A 16,278-nucleotide genomic window follows, 5' to 3' on the forward strand; every position below is an offset into this window, starting at 1 on the left:
CACTTCACTTGTACAGACGGCTGAAAACTCCCAAATTCTATGATTATGGTCGTAATTTGGCTTTTTACTACACAGGACAGTTAACATTTCTACCTATCTCTGGGTATTTATGTATCTCTTTATGAAGCGATCTTCCATCTGTCCGTCTGAACATCTGCCTGTACATTTATTTGTACTAAGTACTACATGACTTAATACATTGGTTTTTTTTTATCCCCCCCCCCTTTTCCCTCCCCATTTGTACTTGGGCAATTACCCCTCTTCCGAGCCGTCCCGGTCGCTGCTCCACCTCCTCTGCCGATCCGGGGAGGGCTGCAGACTACCACATGCCTCCTCTGATACATGTGGAGTCGCCAGCCGCTTCTTTTCACCTGACAGTGAGGAGTTTCACCAGGGGGATGCAGCGCGTGGGAGGATCACACTATTTCCCCTAGTTCCCCTCCTCCTCCCTGAACAGGCACCCTAACCGACCAGAGGAGGCGCTACTGCAGCGACCAGGACACACATACCCACATCCGGCTTCCCACCCGCAGACACGGCCAATTGTGTCTGTAGGGACGCCCGACCAAGTCGGAGGTAACACGGGGATTCGAACCGGTGATCCCCGTGTTGGTAGGCAACGCAATAGACCGCCACGCCACCTGGACGCCCTCTAACACATTTGTCAATGAAACCTCCACGTCACTGTCTGAAGGCAACGCTTGGGGTGATAGATATGTGTTGAGTTATTTCAACTGCTTAACCTGGGAGCTCCATCACAACACAACTACCAACGCTGAATGACAAGTGGGCGATTTTTCTTTTTTTAATATATATTTGATGAAGGGTCCCTCTTTTTCTTCACACGAACAGGGTTGTTTTATCGAGACAGGTTGAAATAAAAACAGCCAGACAAATGAATCACACAGCAGCATGATGGAGAAGAGTCACTTTCCATTTTAATGAGTCCAGTGGCCAAACTTTAAACAGGGAGAGTCAAAAAACGAGTGAACTATATTGACATATAACACGAGGAATGAGGAGATCAGATTCTGAGGGTTTTTTTTCTTCTTTTTTCACTAGCTAAGTTTTCATCCTTGTGTTCTATGCAAATGTTTCCGAGAAGAAATAACTGAATGTAAACTGTGTCAGGCTTCCTCCAGTCTCTTCCTCAAGCTTGCTCAAGGTGGAAATGTTTCTGTGATGTAAAGTATTTGTGTGATAAGAGAACCACAGAAGTATATTTATCAGATAAATGACGATGTAACCAAAAATGAGCTTTGGGCATGTTGAAATACGTCATCTGCATTGATGCCTCGATGTACAAGTAGCCCATTGTGGTGTAACCCATTAGGCAGTGCAGTAGAAAATTGCCTAAATATATTTTTTTCTTCTAGTAGAATAAAATATTCCCAGCATTTGTTCTTTAAATACTTTTACTTCTCCAGCGGAGTTCTTTTTTTTTTTACATGCCTCCTTTTGCTTTGCTTTAAAAAAAATTTCAATTTTTTTTTCATCAACAACATTTCACATTTTCAGCTTGAAATGTGCTTTATGTTTGATGGAAACCTAGCTACCGAAGCCATTCATCTGAGTGTGGTGACTCATTTTCTGGAACCCCCCCCCCCAAAAAAATACTGTAGCCTAAATATTTGGTTTCTGCCGTACCAACACAAAGCCTGGGTAACTTCTGTAGCACGTGACGGGGGAGAGGTTTGAGACACACTTCTCTGATTGTCTGGCTGAAGGTCTTGGTGGTGCTCATGAAATTTAGAACGTGTCTTGCCAAATACTTCTCAAAAAACTGTAGTATTAAATGGTCCGGCTAGAACAGAAAGAGTGTAATCAGGAATGCAGAAAGTTAATTTCATGTCAAGTGTGCAGATGATAATAATAATAATAATAATACATAATAATAAAAATAATAAATGAAAACAATAAAGCGACGTTAATTTTTTTTACCTATCAAAAACAACAAAAATAATCCAAAAAAAAAAAAAAACTACACTCCACAATGACTATGAAGGAATGCCATACTGTTTGGAAGGATATGTCTCCTAACTGATATTAGCAGTATCTACACGCTTTCAGATCAGACACCCTTTTCCTCTTCAGCAACAGCATGCATGGGTCTGCAAAATAAACACTTTACAAAATGTCACTATACATATAATACCTCTCAAACCAAACTCTGTGCATTTATATACAGTATGAATGGGTTTCAACACTTCTCTCTCACTTCCTATAGTCGTTTAAAGGTGACGTAGGGCAAACAATTAGTCTATTATTCTAGTAACGCAAACGGAGGGCACAACATTAAAATATGAGCTTTAAAAAGAGAGCAAAACAAAAACATGTAACAAAAAGGACAATTAGAAAATGAAACTGAACCTCAATTAAAGACAAGGAATCTACACTTTAATTAAGCAAAAATAACCAGTTCACCCCCCCCCCCCACAGCCACACACAATCACCACCGCCCTACCGTTCACCACCACCACACACTCACACACACACACACATACCCACACACACACCTCGAATATGCTCTATGTCATAGCAAATCATATCTCCTCGAAGAAGTCGGGGGGGCACTTGACCCTTTTGACCATCTCTTTCCATGGTAACGGCAGAGGCAGAACACACTATCCTGTTGTCACGGCACAGAGCAGTTTAACAGCGTCTCCCGTGTGTTTTGCACCCCCAGAGTTATTCCATCCCTCTTGCCTTGCCTCCTTCATCCCTCACTCTGGTAACACTCCCTCATTACTGTGAAGGCATTCAGGTGAGTTTCTCTTTAGTCAGTTTTAAAGCGTACACACACACACACTCGAGCCTCCCTACGCGAGGTTCTTCGTAGCATTCTCGTTCAGCCTTTCCATGTAGTTCTGCAGATCCTGCGAGTCTCCCAGCTCAATGTCCGGACACACCCATTTTATCTCACTTGTCTGCACCAGCGCTAGCGGACTGAGGACTGGGCATCCATTACTAGACTTGACATTGGCAAAGGTGGTGAACTTCACCCTCTTCCTCTTGGTGGTGGGAGAGTTAAGGGATTCATTTCTGTGGTCCCTCCCACCTGAGCTGTACCCTCCCGGGGCACTGGAGACACTGCGCTGGGCACCTCCATTAAGAAGCTGGCTACCTTCCTCCAGGGTACAGCCCAACTCATCCTGCTGCTGCTGGAGGCACAAGCCCTCTTCTTGGCCAAGCCAAACCCAGTCATGTGCATGGGGCATCGTCTCGGGTGCTTCAAGAGACAGTTGCTTACTGCGGTATTTATAGGCGTATGAGATGCAGTTGATGAGAAAAACAAGGATGGCCAAACAGAACACTCCCAGTAGGGCATACATGCCAATCTCCAGGTCTGTAAGGCCCCGCCGGGATGACAATAAGTCCTCCTCAGTACTGTGACCCCGAGGCAGTTCGGCCTGATCTGGGTACTCCGAAAATTCACCTGGAATGGCTACCCCACCACCTGCTGAAAGACGGCCTCCATTAGGTCTTGCTAGTACATGGCCCTTGACCGTGGTTGCCCCCCGGGTCATTATCCCAGCCTCCATGTCAGAGAGAGAACCACCATAATAAGGGGGATCAGGCCGGGTTCGGTGGTCTCCTGGATGGCGGTACGGCTCCTCGGAACGGCCAAATCTTACTCGTATGTTGCCCACTCCAGCAGCCAAAACAGTCCGTCGTTTTCCCTTCTGGCACACCTCGGACGGGCTCATTTCCACACGGACTAACAGACCCTGACCTTCCCCCTTAGCGACAATGACGGGCCACTTCCATTCAACATTATGCTGCACTGCCACCACCTGTTCATCCAGTGATGTGGCTGAGATGATAAAGTGAGCAGGGTTGTAGTTGTCCAGAGGGGTCATGGAGCCATCGCTGAACTGAAGCCAGGCACTAATGAGGGACTCCTACAAAGTGCAGAGATGCAAAGACAAATTATTAGCATCAGTTAAAAAAAAGAAAAAACCAATGCCAGATCAACTGGATGGGTACATTCTAGATAACCCTGGGAGAAAGGTTGCTGCTGGATTATCGGGACTACAACAAGAGAATGGCTAGTTTTATTCTCATACAACAAAACGTTTTGTGTCTACACACCAGGAATCTGTGATCTGCTGAGGTTTCTCATTGTTCCTTGAAAATACACAGCATTAAAAACAGAGGATCCTAATCATTGTTAATCCTAATAACTAGCAAGGACCGTAGAAACACTTCACTGATAAAGTCAAATGTGGAGCTATTTTTTCTGAAGACCAAACAACCTTAATCCCCCCAAAGTAAGAGATATAGCTGTCTTGTACCATTTGAAATGATAATTAGAACATTAAGAACATTCTCTGGTTGTTAAAAGTGCAAATAATATGTGTGATGATCTGAATGAAACATTTGCGTCGGAATTATAATGATGAAGCTAATCCCCCCAAAAATGTTATATTTAAATAATGGACTCTACATATGATATTGTGAGGCCCTTGGGGTACCTAGATAATAGAGGGAAAAAAAATCTATAGCATTATCTTTTTATTTTATTCCCACCATTTATACTAACACTGTCTCTGCTCCAGTAAGTAACTTAATTAGCATAACATAACTCAATTCAATTAGGTAGTCAAATGCACAGCTCAGTGTTTGGTCATGTGGCACAAATCAGCTTACTGCCAGACTGCTTGGCAGGTCATTTAACTTGTTCCTCGAGGCGGGTTGGGGCATGATGAAGGGGAATTTAATATGGTGCAACTGAATTAGATGACTTGCACTTGTACCTGTCTGAGAGTTTTCATGACTTCCTGTGTGGTGGCGGTGGCGACGATGGCCCTGTTGCTGCCCGGGCTGAGCTGCAGGGACAGGGAGAGTCCAGACACCAGCTGCACCCCCAACTCTGTCACACTCACTTTGTCATCCAGCACGCTGATGCTCCTCTCGGCCAGGACCGACGACGACAAAGGGGACAGCACCTGCAACACATACACACACGCTACTTATGGCAGTCCACTGAGATCGAAGATGACGTCGTTTCCTTTGGTTGCTGAGGAACAGCCAAACTGCCGGTCCGATCCTGGAGTGACATATCTTGCAAGCTTGTGCTTTGACTGGAATTAGTGTAGCGAAAGGGTTGTAAAGGGGTGTGTATTTCCTTCCTCAAACTTGGTGCACCAACTTAGTATCCAGCAGCAAGATTTATTTTTTCGATTACTTTCCCGTAGTTGGGAGTTGAAGGGACAAGGGACACTTCTCTGGTTTGCCCTCATACACAACTGCTAAGACCATAGTAAGTGTCAAACCTCTCCATCAAAACCTTCTTCATGGAGATGATCTGAAAGACCTCTGTCCCCATGAAGCCACTAACATTACCCAGGTTCAATGGATTAAACAACTGTTTGCACTGATAAAGGATGACAATTCTTACACATACACACACATACACATGCACAATAACACGTTAAAAACACAAGAATTATTCTTGTTTTAAAACTTCAATTTAATGTTACACTAAAAGCTAAAATACTAAACCATCACATCAATGTATTTTAGAAAATACCACCTGACCCTTTAATACACTGACCCGGTTTCACAGCCACAGTGTCAACATTATGCTGCTAACCTTACGACCTAACTATGTCAACTGAATGACGCTGAATGGAATAAAGGCTATCCTATGGAATACATGAGACTAACTGCCTTGATGGGTGCTCAGTAATCCAGGTGAGGAAATCCCAGAAACTCTGATCAGCTCACCTGGACACAGCGTTAAGTGGGAGAACTGTTTCATCACTCATCTAAGTGACTTCGCCAGTCTCAGCTGACTGCAGGTATCTCCAATCCTATAAACAATACGGTTGTATAATGACTGAAACCGGCACAGTTGCGTCACAACCGAAACCAGCGATTGGTTTCATATGCAAATTTCTGTGACCATTAATTAGAATTATATGGCCACGTATACGATTCACAGAGGATTGGGGAATAGTTGCAATCACAGCATTGTAAGATGGCGACAGATGTACTCTTCGTCCCCCCTTTTGGTTCAGGGATGGTGGTTCCCTCTTCACGTAGAAGACCCCTTTGACTCCCCTGTTCGAACCAACGTTCCTCCCTATCAAGGATGTGCACAGCCTCATCCCTGAAGGAGTGGCCACTGGCCTTTAGATGGGCATAGACCCTGGAGTCCTGGTCTAATGAGGTAGTTCATCTGTGTTGTGCCGTCCTCTTCACCAGCATCTGTTTGGTTCCCCTGATGTACAATTCATGGCAATCCTCCTGGCACTTAACAGCGTACACTATCTTGCTCTGTTTATGCCGGAGAACCTTTGAAGGGGAGAAATCCCACATTAAGCAGGCCCTGGGTAAGTGTGGTTATCCAAACTGGGCATTTATTAAAGACAGGAAGATGCAGGAAGACAGCGCATCAGCTGATCGAAGAGAGAAGGACAACAGCCGTCTAAGCATAAGCCAGCGGTGATTCCCTATGTGGTGGGGGTGTCGGAACAGTTGAGACGGGACTTTGCTAAATACCAAGTCCCGATCGCTTTCAAACTCCAAAACATGCTGTGCCAGAAATTGGTCCACCCCAAGGATCAGGTCCCCCGGCACAAACGGAGCAATATAGTGCACGCTGTTAAGTGCCAGGAGGATTGCCATGAATTTTACATCAGGGAAATGAAACAGATTCTGGCGATGTGGATGGCATACTACATAGATGAGCTAACACGTCAGGCCAGGACTCCACAGTCTACATCCATCTACCGGCCAGCGGCCACTCTGTCAAGGATGAGGATGTGCACATCCTTGATAGGGAGGAACGCTGGTTTGAATGCGGAGTCAAAGAGGCCACCTATGTTAAGAGGGAACGAACATCCCTGAACCGGGGGGGGGGGGGGCATTGAAACTCTAGTTATTGGTCATGGCAATTTGCATATGAAACCAATCGCTGGTTTCGCTCGTTATGCAGCTGTGCTGTTTATAAGGGTGGGGATACCTGCAGTCAGCTGAGGCTGACAAAGTCCCTCACGTGAGCGATGAAACATTTCTCCCACTTCACTGTGTCCAGAGGAACTGATCCACCTTTCTGGGAAATGAAGCCGCCACATCCAATAAATAAAAATACACGCTCAACGTCTATGCACACGGTACATAAAATAACGTGATGCAATCCAACTAGCAAAAACACGATTCCCAGTATCAACAAGCAAAAACAATCACAAAACACACCAACTTACTAGAACACAAACAAGCGCATGCACTCGCTCCAGTCCTTCGTCACAGATGCTCCACCTCCCAGAGGTGCCAACACTTCAGCCATCTAAATAGCAGTGACTTTGCAGTGAGATGAGAAACCCTCCCATCAAGTCCGATTAGGGGTACAGTCTGTCCTGCAACCACCCTCGCAATGCCGCATTTACCCTGCCATAATGAACTGTCAGCAATGATCTCTAGCTCATCTGTACAAGTCCCCCCTCCCCCCAAACGTTTGCTGTTCCCTTCCTTTTGCCTTCTCCCCCCTTTCCTTTTGCCTCCCACACACATATATTGCTCACCTTGAATGCAAAACACAAAGATAAAATTTCCAGGGGCTTAGACCTGACATATGTGATTTATACCAACCTGTATGGTAAGGGCAAAAGTCAAAGATGCAGAACAACGATCACCACAGAGTTGGGATTTCTCCAAGAGAAATCCCACAGGGAGGTTAAGGTGTAAATAATAGTGTTAAGGACGGGTTAAAATGGTCTTGGAAAGTGGACATCATAAAATAATTTTTCCTCCATGGGCATATTAATGGATTAAACATTCTCTTTTTGTAGTGGTTCTGGAGTCTCCAACATGAAAAGCGGTGTGGCGGGATACATGACTTATCCCTCAAAAAGGCATTGTATTTTGAAGCCACTGGATTAAGCTTCACCAAGTGAATAGCCTTATATCCCTCCAGCCAGTAACAATGGCTGGAGGGTTTGTTTGAAATCCAAATGCAATCCGTGTGCAATGATCAAGTGCACGTGGAACAGTTAAAGGGGGCAGTTGAAACTAAAAAGATCCTAAAAATCAAACTGTATTGGATATTCCCAGTTGGTATTTTCCTACATTTGCCGAGGAGAGACTGATATAGCTATTACAATATTTTTTACTCTGGATGTAATGCTAATTTTTCTTTAGGAAGCAAGAGTGAGCTTAACTAAAGAACTAGCGCTACTCTTGCCTTTACAGCACATCATTTGTATGCTTAATTAGAAGGATGCACCGTAATTAAGAGGGTGCAAAACCAAACTAAAGCTGTGACAGTTTGTGAAATGGAAGAAAAAAAAATCCATCACCATCATCTTACTATAGACGGGGGGGTGGGGGTGGGTTGCACCACCCCCGAGTAAGAGTAGAATTGATTATCCTATTCTAGATGCCAAGACTTGCAATCTATATACCCTCCTCTTACTTTCCACTTTTTACAAACCTAACAAAAGAGAGCAGGTGCCCCTTCCGTGCCCCTTCTAATAAATGCCCACTATTTTCCTCCATTTTGCTCCAAGAGCTTTCAAGGCTTCCTCCATTTATTTCCTGATCGACGCCATATCCCTCCTCCTCCTCCTCCCCTCATTAAGAGTCCCCTTATTCCCCCATCCATTTTCTGATGCCTCCTTCAGCCTGTTTTCAGAGACGACATGTCCCTCTTTTCACCTATGTCCAAAGCTGACGGATTCCTCAACCAAATTTCCAGAAATAATGATGAGTCCTCGCCTTACGCCACTGCCAGAGCCTCTGAGTCCCCCAACTCCAGTCCCAGAGTATCCAGGTCCCTTCCAACGAATGTTAAAAAGACAACAGACACTTCCCCCCTCCCTATCCAGAGACTCAAACGATCCCAGTTTCTGGTAGGCCTTCCAACTAGTCTTGCAAGGGAAGTTACACAAAGTGTATGTATGTGTGTGCATAGGTGTGTGTAATGATAAATCATTCAAATTCCTGGCCTTGTTGCTTACAGATGCCTGAGCGTTATGTTCTATGAAGAAAGGATTGATCCCACGAAAATCATCACTTTTTCCATTTTAAAATAAATTGCTATTTTAGAGTTACAAATAATCCTTTTTAAGCAGTATAAGCTTGTGAAGATTTTCCACAAGTTTTACCTGAAAACTGGTAAATTCTTCTGATCCATTAAAATGTTTCATTCATTCATTATCCAAACCGCTTATCCTTACTCAGGGTTGCGGGGGTGCTTGAGCCTATTCCAGCAGTCATTGGGTGGCAGGTGGGGAGACACCCTGGACAAGCCGCCAGCCCATCAGAGGGGGCACACACACACACACACACACACACACACACACACACACACACACACACACACCTATGGACAATTTAGTATGGCTGATTCACCTGGTCAACATGTCTTTGGACTGAAACCCACACAGACACAGGGAGAACATGCAACCTCCACACAAAGGATGACCTGGGATGATCCCCCAAGGTTGGACTACCCAGGGGCTCCAACCCAGGATCTTCTTGCTGTCGCTGTGAGGCGACCACACTAACCACTGCGCCACCATGCTGCTCATTAATATATATATATATATGTATATATATAAAATAAATCATCATTAAAATATATTGATCAGAAATGGCAAATCTTAAAGATAAAGTAAAAACTAGATAACCTGAATAACTTTTTCCCATTTCTCCAAAATAAAAACCTAAAACAAAGTGTATTTCTTTATTTTTGCTTGGGGGAAGAAAAAAAAAAATCCAGAGTTCCTACAGGCAAATTACATCTACACTGACTGTATGGAGAAGCAGTTGTCTGACGTCATAACAACAATGGCAGCACCCAATGAGTCGCATGGAGTAGATGGTAAACCATCAACTAAAAGGCAAGATAAAGTATATTTGCCTGTATTTAATTAAAATAATATACACTGTAACGATTTTCACTGTAAAATAACAGTAAAATACAGGCAGCTGAGAAGCAAGTTTTTTTTTTACTGTTATTTTACAGTATATCTAATGTAATTTATCTTAGCAGTATATTGCCGTATAATGTATAAGAGTATATTACAGTAGGGTAACTGTGGGTTTTACGCTTCTTTTAAAGCGTATGCCAGCAGGTTATTATTTTATTTACAAAAGGTAATAAAATCTGCTCCTTTTGCTTTTAATTCCTATAAAATGCCATGAACTCAAAAAAAGCAGAAAACACAAGAGAATACACATTGAATAAAATATTGCTGTAGTTTATTAAAAGTCCTCAATCATTTGTACAGCTGACTCTGTAAGACTAATAATATTGGGAACATTTGTGTTAAAAAAAAATTACAAGGTACGACATTAACATAGTATCTGTCTCCAATAAAATCATTAATGACAGTCTTTACTGGACCCAAGAGGATAACCTCAGACGCTGAATTAAAATAGCATCAAGAACAGGGTAACCCTGAATTAAAATAGCACCAAGAAGTGCATCACAGTCTAGCTTGGAAACAAGTCTTTAAAGCATTTAAATGAACTGCATGACAGTGAAAGTGAAAGGGAGAAAGAGAAGAGAGGGAGAAAGAGAGTGAACAGCGAGAGAGGACTTGACTGCAGTATTTGGCTGGTGTCCTCAATCACCGATGACGAGTGCCTGTAAAAAAAACAAACAAGCAACAAAATTGAGCAACCCAATGTCACTGTTAAAAATATGAAAATATGAAACGGACTAATGGAGGGAGATAAAGGTTCTTATAAGTATGAAAGGAGAGAAAATATTTACAAGTATGAAAGGAGAGAAAGGGGCCAGAATAATTAGCTGTGTTCAAGGGAGGGACAGAAAATGGTTACAGACAGGACAAAAAGTACAAAGACGAGAGAACAGTAAGAGACAGAAAGAAGGGAGGGTGATAAGTTGGTTGCTATGTTTAGGGAGGGAGGTTACCTCGTAAGTGGGCTAAGTCAGTAGGTCATTAGCATGAGGGGTATGTTGGAAAGTTAAGTAGGGCAACTGGGAGGAACGGAGCCAAAGCAGACACTACAAAAGGCTGGATTTTCAGAAGACAATTTGTGCGCTCGCTTCAGCTTGAAAAAGTAGATATTTGACGTATTTTAAACAGTACTTGATGCAGTTGAAGCAGTAGTTGAACTAGCTGAAGCAGTACTTCATGTATTTTGAGAAGGTTAAAGAGCAGGCCAAACGATGCTCTCAATTATAATGAAATCAGATGGTTCCTCTGATCAATATTGAAAATCAAATGACATTCCTGCAACCATTCCTGAGGTCTTTACAGGATCAGCTGCTCTTCACAACCAAACCAAGCCAACCTGTCAAGACTGCGCAAATAAGATGCCCCTATGGACAGGACATCACTTCATGGGCATCTTTTCCAGAGTAAAGGCAGCGTATCCTGATGCTGGAGACTTGGAATGGTCTTGTAATTCACCTCCATTTGAAGACATTTGACGAGAGAGTGAAACAGAGAGTGCACAGGGTGTCAGCCCACACCAGTTTGTCCAACGATATTATTTCCTCAGCAGAAAATGAAGAAGAGCCCAGCCAAAACGATAGGCTTGGAAATACCAATGAGTAAGATCATAGTCAACGGCACTGCAAGTTAATATTCCTCTAAAAGTTTTATTGTGTCTGTTAAGTGAATATTAGACAGGCAGAGCAATGACGACTCCAGTCTTGTTCACGCTCACTATCTCACACAGCACTCTGTTTTGTTTCCCAAGGTATTCCCAACACCATCGCACAACTGCCAGTAGGCAATATACTGTTGCCAATTGTTGAAATAAGTGTGTAATTATGCATAATCAGGGACATAATTTCAACATTAAATAGTTTTGTTTTGCAGTTTATTTATTTATTTATTTTTGGTTTGTTTGTTTGCTTCTGGAGTTGGACCAGTAAAATTCTGCTTATAATTTCTCTGTGTGAGAGTGAAAATGACTGAGACTGGAGTTGTCTATTTTGCTTAGCCTATTTGCGGTTGTTCAAATGCTCTGTCTAATTATTTATTATAATTATTGAATTATTAAAACAATTTTAATTAAAAAGGGTGGTTAGCGCTGTCGCCTCACAGCAAGAAGGTCCCGGGTTTGAACCCCGGGGTTGTCCAACCTTGGGGGTCATCCCAGGTCGTCCTCTATGTGGAGTATGCATGTTCTCCCCAAGTCTGCGGTGGATTTTCTCCGGGTGCTCCAGTTTCCCTCACCACCAGAAGGAACATGCATGTGAGGGTTAATACTCCTCCTGTCGGTGCCCCTGACCAAGGCAATGGGAAAAGAACTGGAGTTGGTCCCCGGGCACAGCATGAAGGCAGCAGCCCACTGCTCACAGCTACAGCGATCACAGTTAGGATGGGTTAATTTGCAGTAACTGAATTTTCCCAAGGGGATTAATAAAGGAAACTTAATTTGATTTTAATATTAACTTAAGGGAAACAATTAATTAACTTTTAGAAGAATCTAAATGTGTTGAACTGTTTTAATGCCACTGACTAAGATTTGACCCGGTGGTATTTCGAAACCTCTCATTTTGGCTGAGCTGTTCTTCATTCTCTGCTGAAGAAATAATATTGCTGGACAAATAAGGCTCAAACTGGTATGGGTTGATGCCCTGTACACTCCCTGGTTCACTCTCTAAGTTTTCAAATGGAGGGGAATTAAAAGATCACTTCAAATATCCAGCATCAGGACACGCTGCCTCCATTACTTTGGAAAAGATGCCCATTAAGTGACATCACGTCCGTAGAGGTGTCTTATTTGCGCGGTCTTGACAGGCTGGCTGCACTTGGTTGTGAAGAGCAGCTGATCCTGTCAAGATCTCAGGAACAGGTGCAGATTCTTTCATCCGGTTTTCAAAACTGATCAGTGTAACTGTCTGATTTCACCATAATTAATGACAGCATCGTTTGGCCTGCTTTTTAAGCAATTGTTGAAGTAATTGAAGCTGTAGTTCACATACTTGAGGCAAGAGCTTAAGTAGATATTCCAGTACTTCAAGTAATTGAGGTATTTGGTGCAGTAAGTACAGTAGTTGAAGCAGTAGTTGTAGCCTACTTTCCCCTAGTAATCAAATTGAAAATAACGTAAGAAGGTAGTATTAAAATAATCGTATTAGTCTGCAGGCCAGTAGGGTTGGTTGGTACCATCTGGGGGGAATAGTTCTATTGGCAATGGTAAAAATATTAAGAAAAATCAAAAGAGTTATTAGTTGTAAAAGCAGATTATAAAAGCAGCAGTAATTAAAATTTTCAACTACTACTTCAACTACTTCAACTCCTAGTTGTTCACACTTCAACTATTAGTATTGCTATTATGGCAATTACTTTAAGCGCCCTCGAGTACTTGAATGACTACTTCAAATATTACTGTCAAGGTGGTTGCTAGGGTGTTGCTAGGCAGTTGCTATGGTGTTCTGGATGGTTGTCAGCGTGCTGCAAGGTGGTTGCTATGGTGTTTCATGTTGTTGCTACAGTGTTGCTAGCTGGTTGCTATGGTGTTTTGTATTGCTGCTAGGCTGTTGCTATGGTGTTGCTTTGGCAAGCACACCAATATAAAGTTTATAAGCAAAGCAGAGTGTTTAAAGAGCTGTTTTACTGGAACTGAAGCAAGCACATAATAAAGACATCATAGTGACAGCTGTGACCTACCAAGATGAAGACCCACTCCAAGTCCAGCAAGTTCTTCACCAGTGTGACAGCATGCTGGTTGACACTTGCGGCCCTTTACTGAGCCACCTTCCTGGTCCTCTTGAAGCTACCCTTTCCATAAGTGGCCTTGCTACCTCTTTCAGGATTTATACCAATGAAAAAATCAATGTCCCAAACACTGCACATGGATAATTGTTGCATTGGTCAGATGACAGGAAATGTTGCGGTGACTGCTTAGTCTTTCTGGAAAAAAAAAAAGAACTATCAGTTGCAAACTGTGACAATCATTTCAGGCACACCAGTAACAGTTTCAGAAAGGTTTTGTGCCCAAACACCTCGGAAGCCTTAAATGTAGTGAAAAACCATCTGAAGTTCAAAGGCAAAAAACCTGTTTCCAGAAGGATCTTCATCATACAAGAGAAATAGCTGAAAATGACAGGTAATATACCAAGCTCAGTGCTATTTTATGTTACACAGGTGACAATGGTTAAGATAATTTAGAGGGCTATTGGATGACTGAAGGATGAGTTCCCACTCCATATTGGCCAATATCAAGGCAGAAATCACAACACCTCAAAGTGCCAAAGGGAAACAAACAAACAAACAAAAACAAAAACTATTTACAATGAAACAGACAAAATAACACTCAGAACAGAGCACGCTCAAAAAAGGAATCCAGTTGTGTAAAACTTCAGTGTCATCGGGCCATTTTATCATTAACCTATGGGATTGGAAGTGGATTAAACTGTTGGATTAGAAACACACAGAGTAGTCCTCCAGAGTCACCTTGATATTGGACAATATGGAGCTGGAACTCCCCCCCTCCAGTCACCCAATAGGCCTCTAAATTATCTTTACCATCACCACCACCACGTACAATACCGCTGAGCTTGGTTTATTACCTGTTTGATTTACATCAGCAGTAGCTACGTTTGGATGAATTCCAGGGTGTTGGAGGCCTTGTCTTGATACTGGAGGTTGAAAATGTAGAACACCGCAAACAGAGCAGAAAGTCCTGACACAAAGGTTGGCTGAATGCCATCACAGACGACGTGCTTCTTGATGCTGATCATCCACTGGTTGTTTGTCATGGGCTCACTTCCAATGAAATATAGAGTTTGAAATTAGGTGGGTTCTCCGGTTCCAGACGTATTTTCTACCTTGTCCAGTTCCATCTGACATCATTTAGATTGATGACTGTAATATTTCTCAAAAACAGGAAAAAAGGTAGTTGTCTGGATTGTCAGATGGGACTGTGCAAGGGCAGAAAATACTTCTGTAACTGGAGACTCCCCCCACCACTTCTTTTTATCTCAACTGCTGTAATTCAGTTTCAGTTGAGCAACATGTATCTTAATTAAAAATACAATTAACATACTGTTTTTCAGTATGACATGGAATCTGCACAAGCACTTTCTATAGTTACCTCATTCTAATTATAAAATAAAGTTCTTTTAAAATGTACACTGAAATAAATACCGAGCACAATGAGCCGAAGGCTGGCTGGTAGAGTGAACCTTCTCTCATTGTCGGCCTATGTGGCAGACACCTGTAAAGTTAAGAGAAAGTAGAACAAATCAATAATGTTATAGTATGTGTACTATCAGAAGAATCATGTACAATCACAAGAATCATTCAACAATCACTGCTCAGTACTCACATCACCAAGAATCAACAGTCCATCTGGGCTCTCACCAAAATGAGCCATAAGAAGCTGAACTACATGGAGTCAAATCCCTATCCAAACCCTGGGAAACAATAGCTTGGACATCACAGTGGTTCGATTTGGTCCTGGAGTACTCCACAATTTCTTGTTCACATTCCTAAATAGAAACCTCAAAAATTTGCAGTACTTTGACATAGCAGCTTAAAATGAGCATAGATGCCCGTCTGAGTAAAAAAGGTACGGCCATTTCATTTTCAGATCCTCAGTGGAGAATGCTGGCATTTGATTTATGTGGGTATGCTGAAGGCTGTATGTAGACACCATGAAATTACTACAATGGAGTACTCAAAAAATGTCTGATCTGGTTTTAATGTTGCTCCTGGGAATAACATACTGATACACCTCACTTCTCCATCTGCTGAGGGGCACTTTTGGCGATTCCAGGCCCCACTCCCTTTTGAAAAGCTTCCCCTTCCTTCCCGTTTGCAGTTGTACAGTCGGCTCTATAATAGCAGAAGTAAACACAAATTAGCAACATTTTCACACTGTAATTGACCATTAACGTTAATTACATCAACTTGACTGGCTATTTTTGCTGGCTTTGATTGAGTCCAAGGTAGGGTGACCAGACGTCCCGGTTCGTCCGCGATTGTCCCGGTTTCAAGCTGGGTGTCCCGTGTCCCGACAGATATCTGTAAAATAGTAAAATGTCCCAGGTTTTCAACATCCATGCCCCAAATGACCCGGTTTTCACGGCAGTTAAAAAAATATTGACCATTATATTTGTTTTTAGTGCTTACAGAGACATTCCCCATGTTCTGTCCTGCTCATTATTACCTAATCTAATCAAAAAACATAAACACCAAGTGCACCACGTGTGTGACTTAAACACTGATTTGTCTGTATGTGTGAAGTTTAAAAAGAACAACTCGGCTACTCTAACCTGCCTTGTTTTGGTGGGAGGGGATAAAAATCCTTCAATGTCCAGCGAGACAGACAAGCTTGTGA

General features: G+C 42.7%; 1 protein-coding gene across 1 annotated transcript in view; it reads right to left on the bottom strand.

Annotated features, from left to right (window-relative positions):
- Window positions 1-2,819: 2,819 nt before the first annotated feature.
- si:dkey-112m2.1 (transmembrane protein 132C) overlaps window positions 2,820-16,278 on the bottom strand; it is a 231,583-nt gene continuing 218,124 nt past the window's right edge. Inside the window, exons 8-9 of the mRNA XM_056291212.1 lie at window positions 4,758-4,949; window positions 2,820-3,902 (exon numbers count right to left, since the gene is read on the bottom strand). Of these exons, the coding sequence (XP_056147187.1) occupies window positions 2,820-3,902; window positions 4,758-4,949 (1,275 nt within the window). The remainder of the gene's footprint in view (window positions 3,903-4,757; window positions 4,950-16,278) is intronic.

This window comes from Lampris incognitus, chromosome 12, assembly GCF_029633865.1.
Source record: "Lampris incognitus isolate fLamInc1 chromosome 12, fLamInc1.hap2, whole genome shotgun sequence".
Classification (NCBI taxonomy): domain Eukaryota; kingdom Metazoa; phylum Chordata; class Actinopteri; order Lampriformes; family Lampridae; genus Lampris; species Lampris incognitus.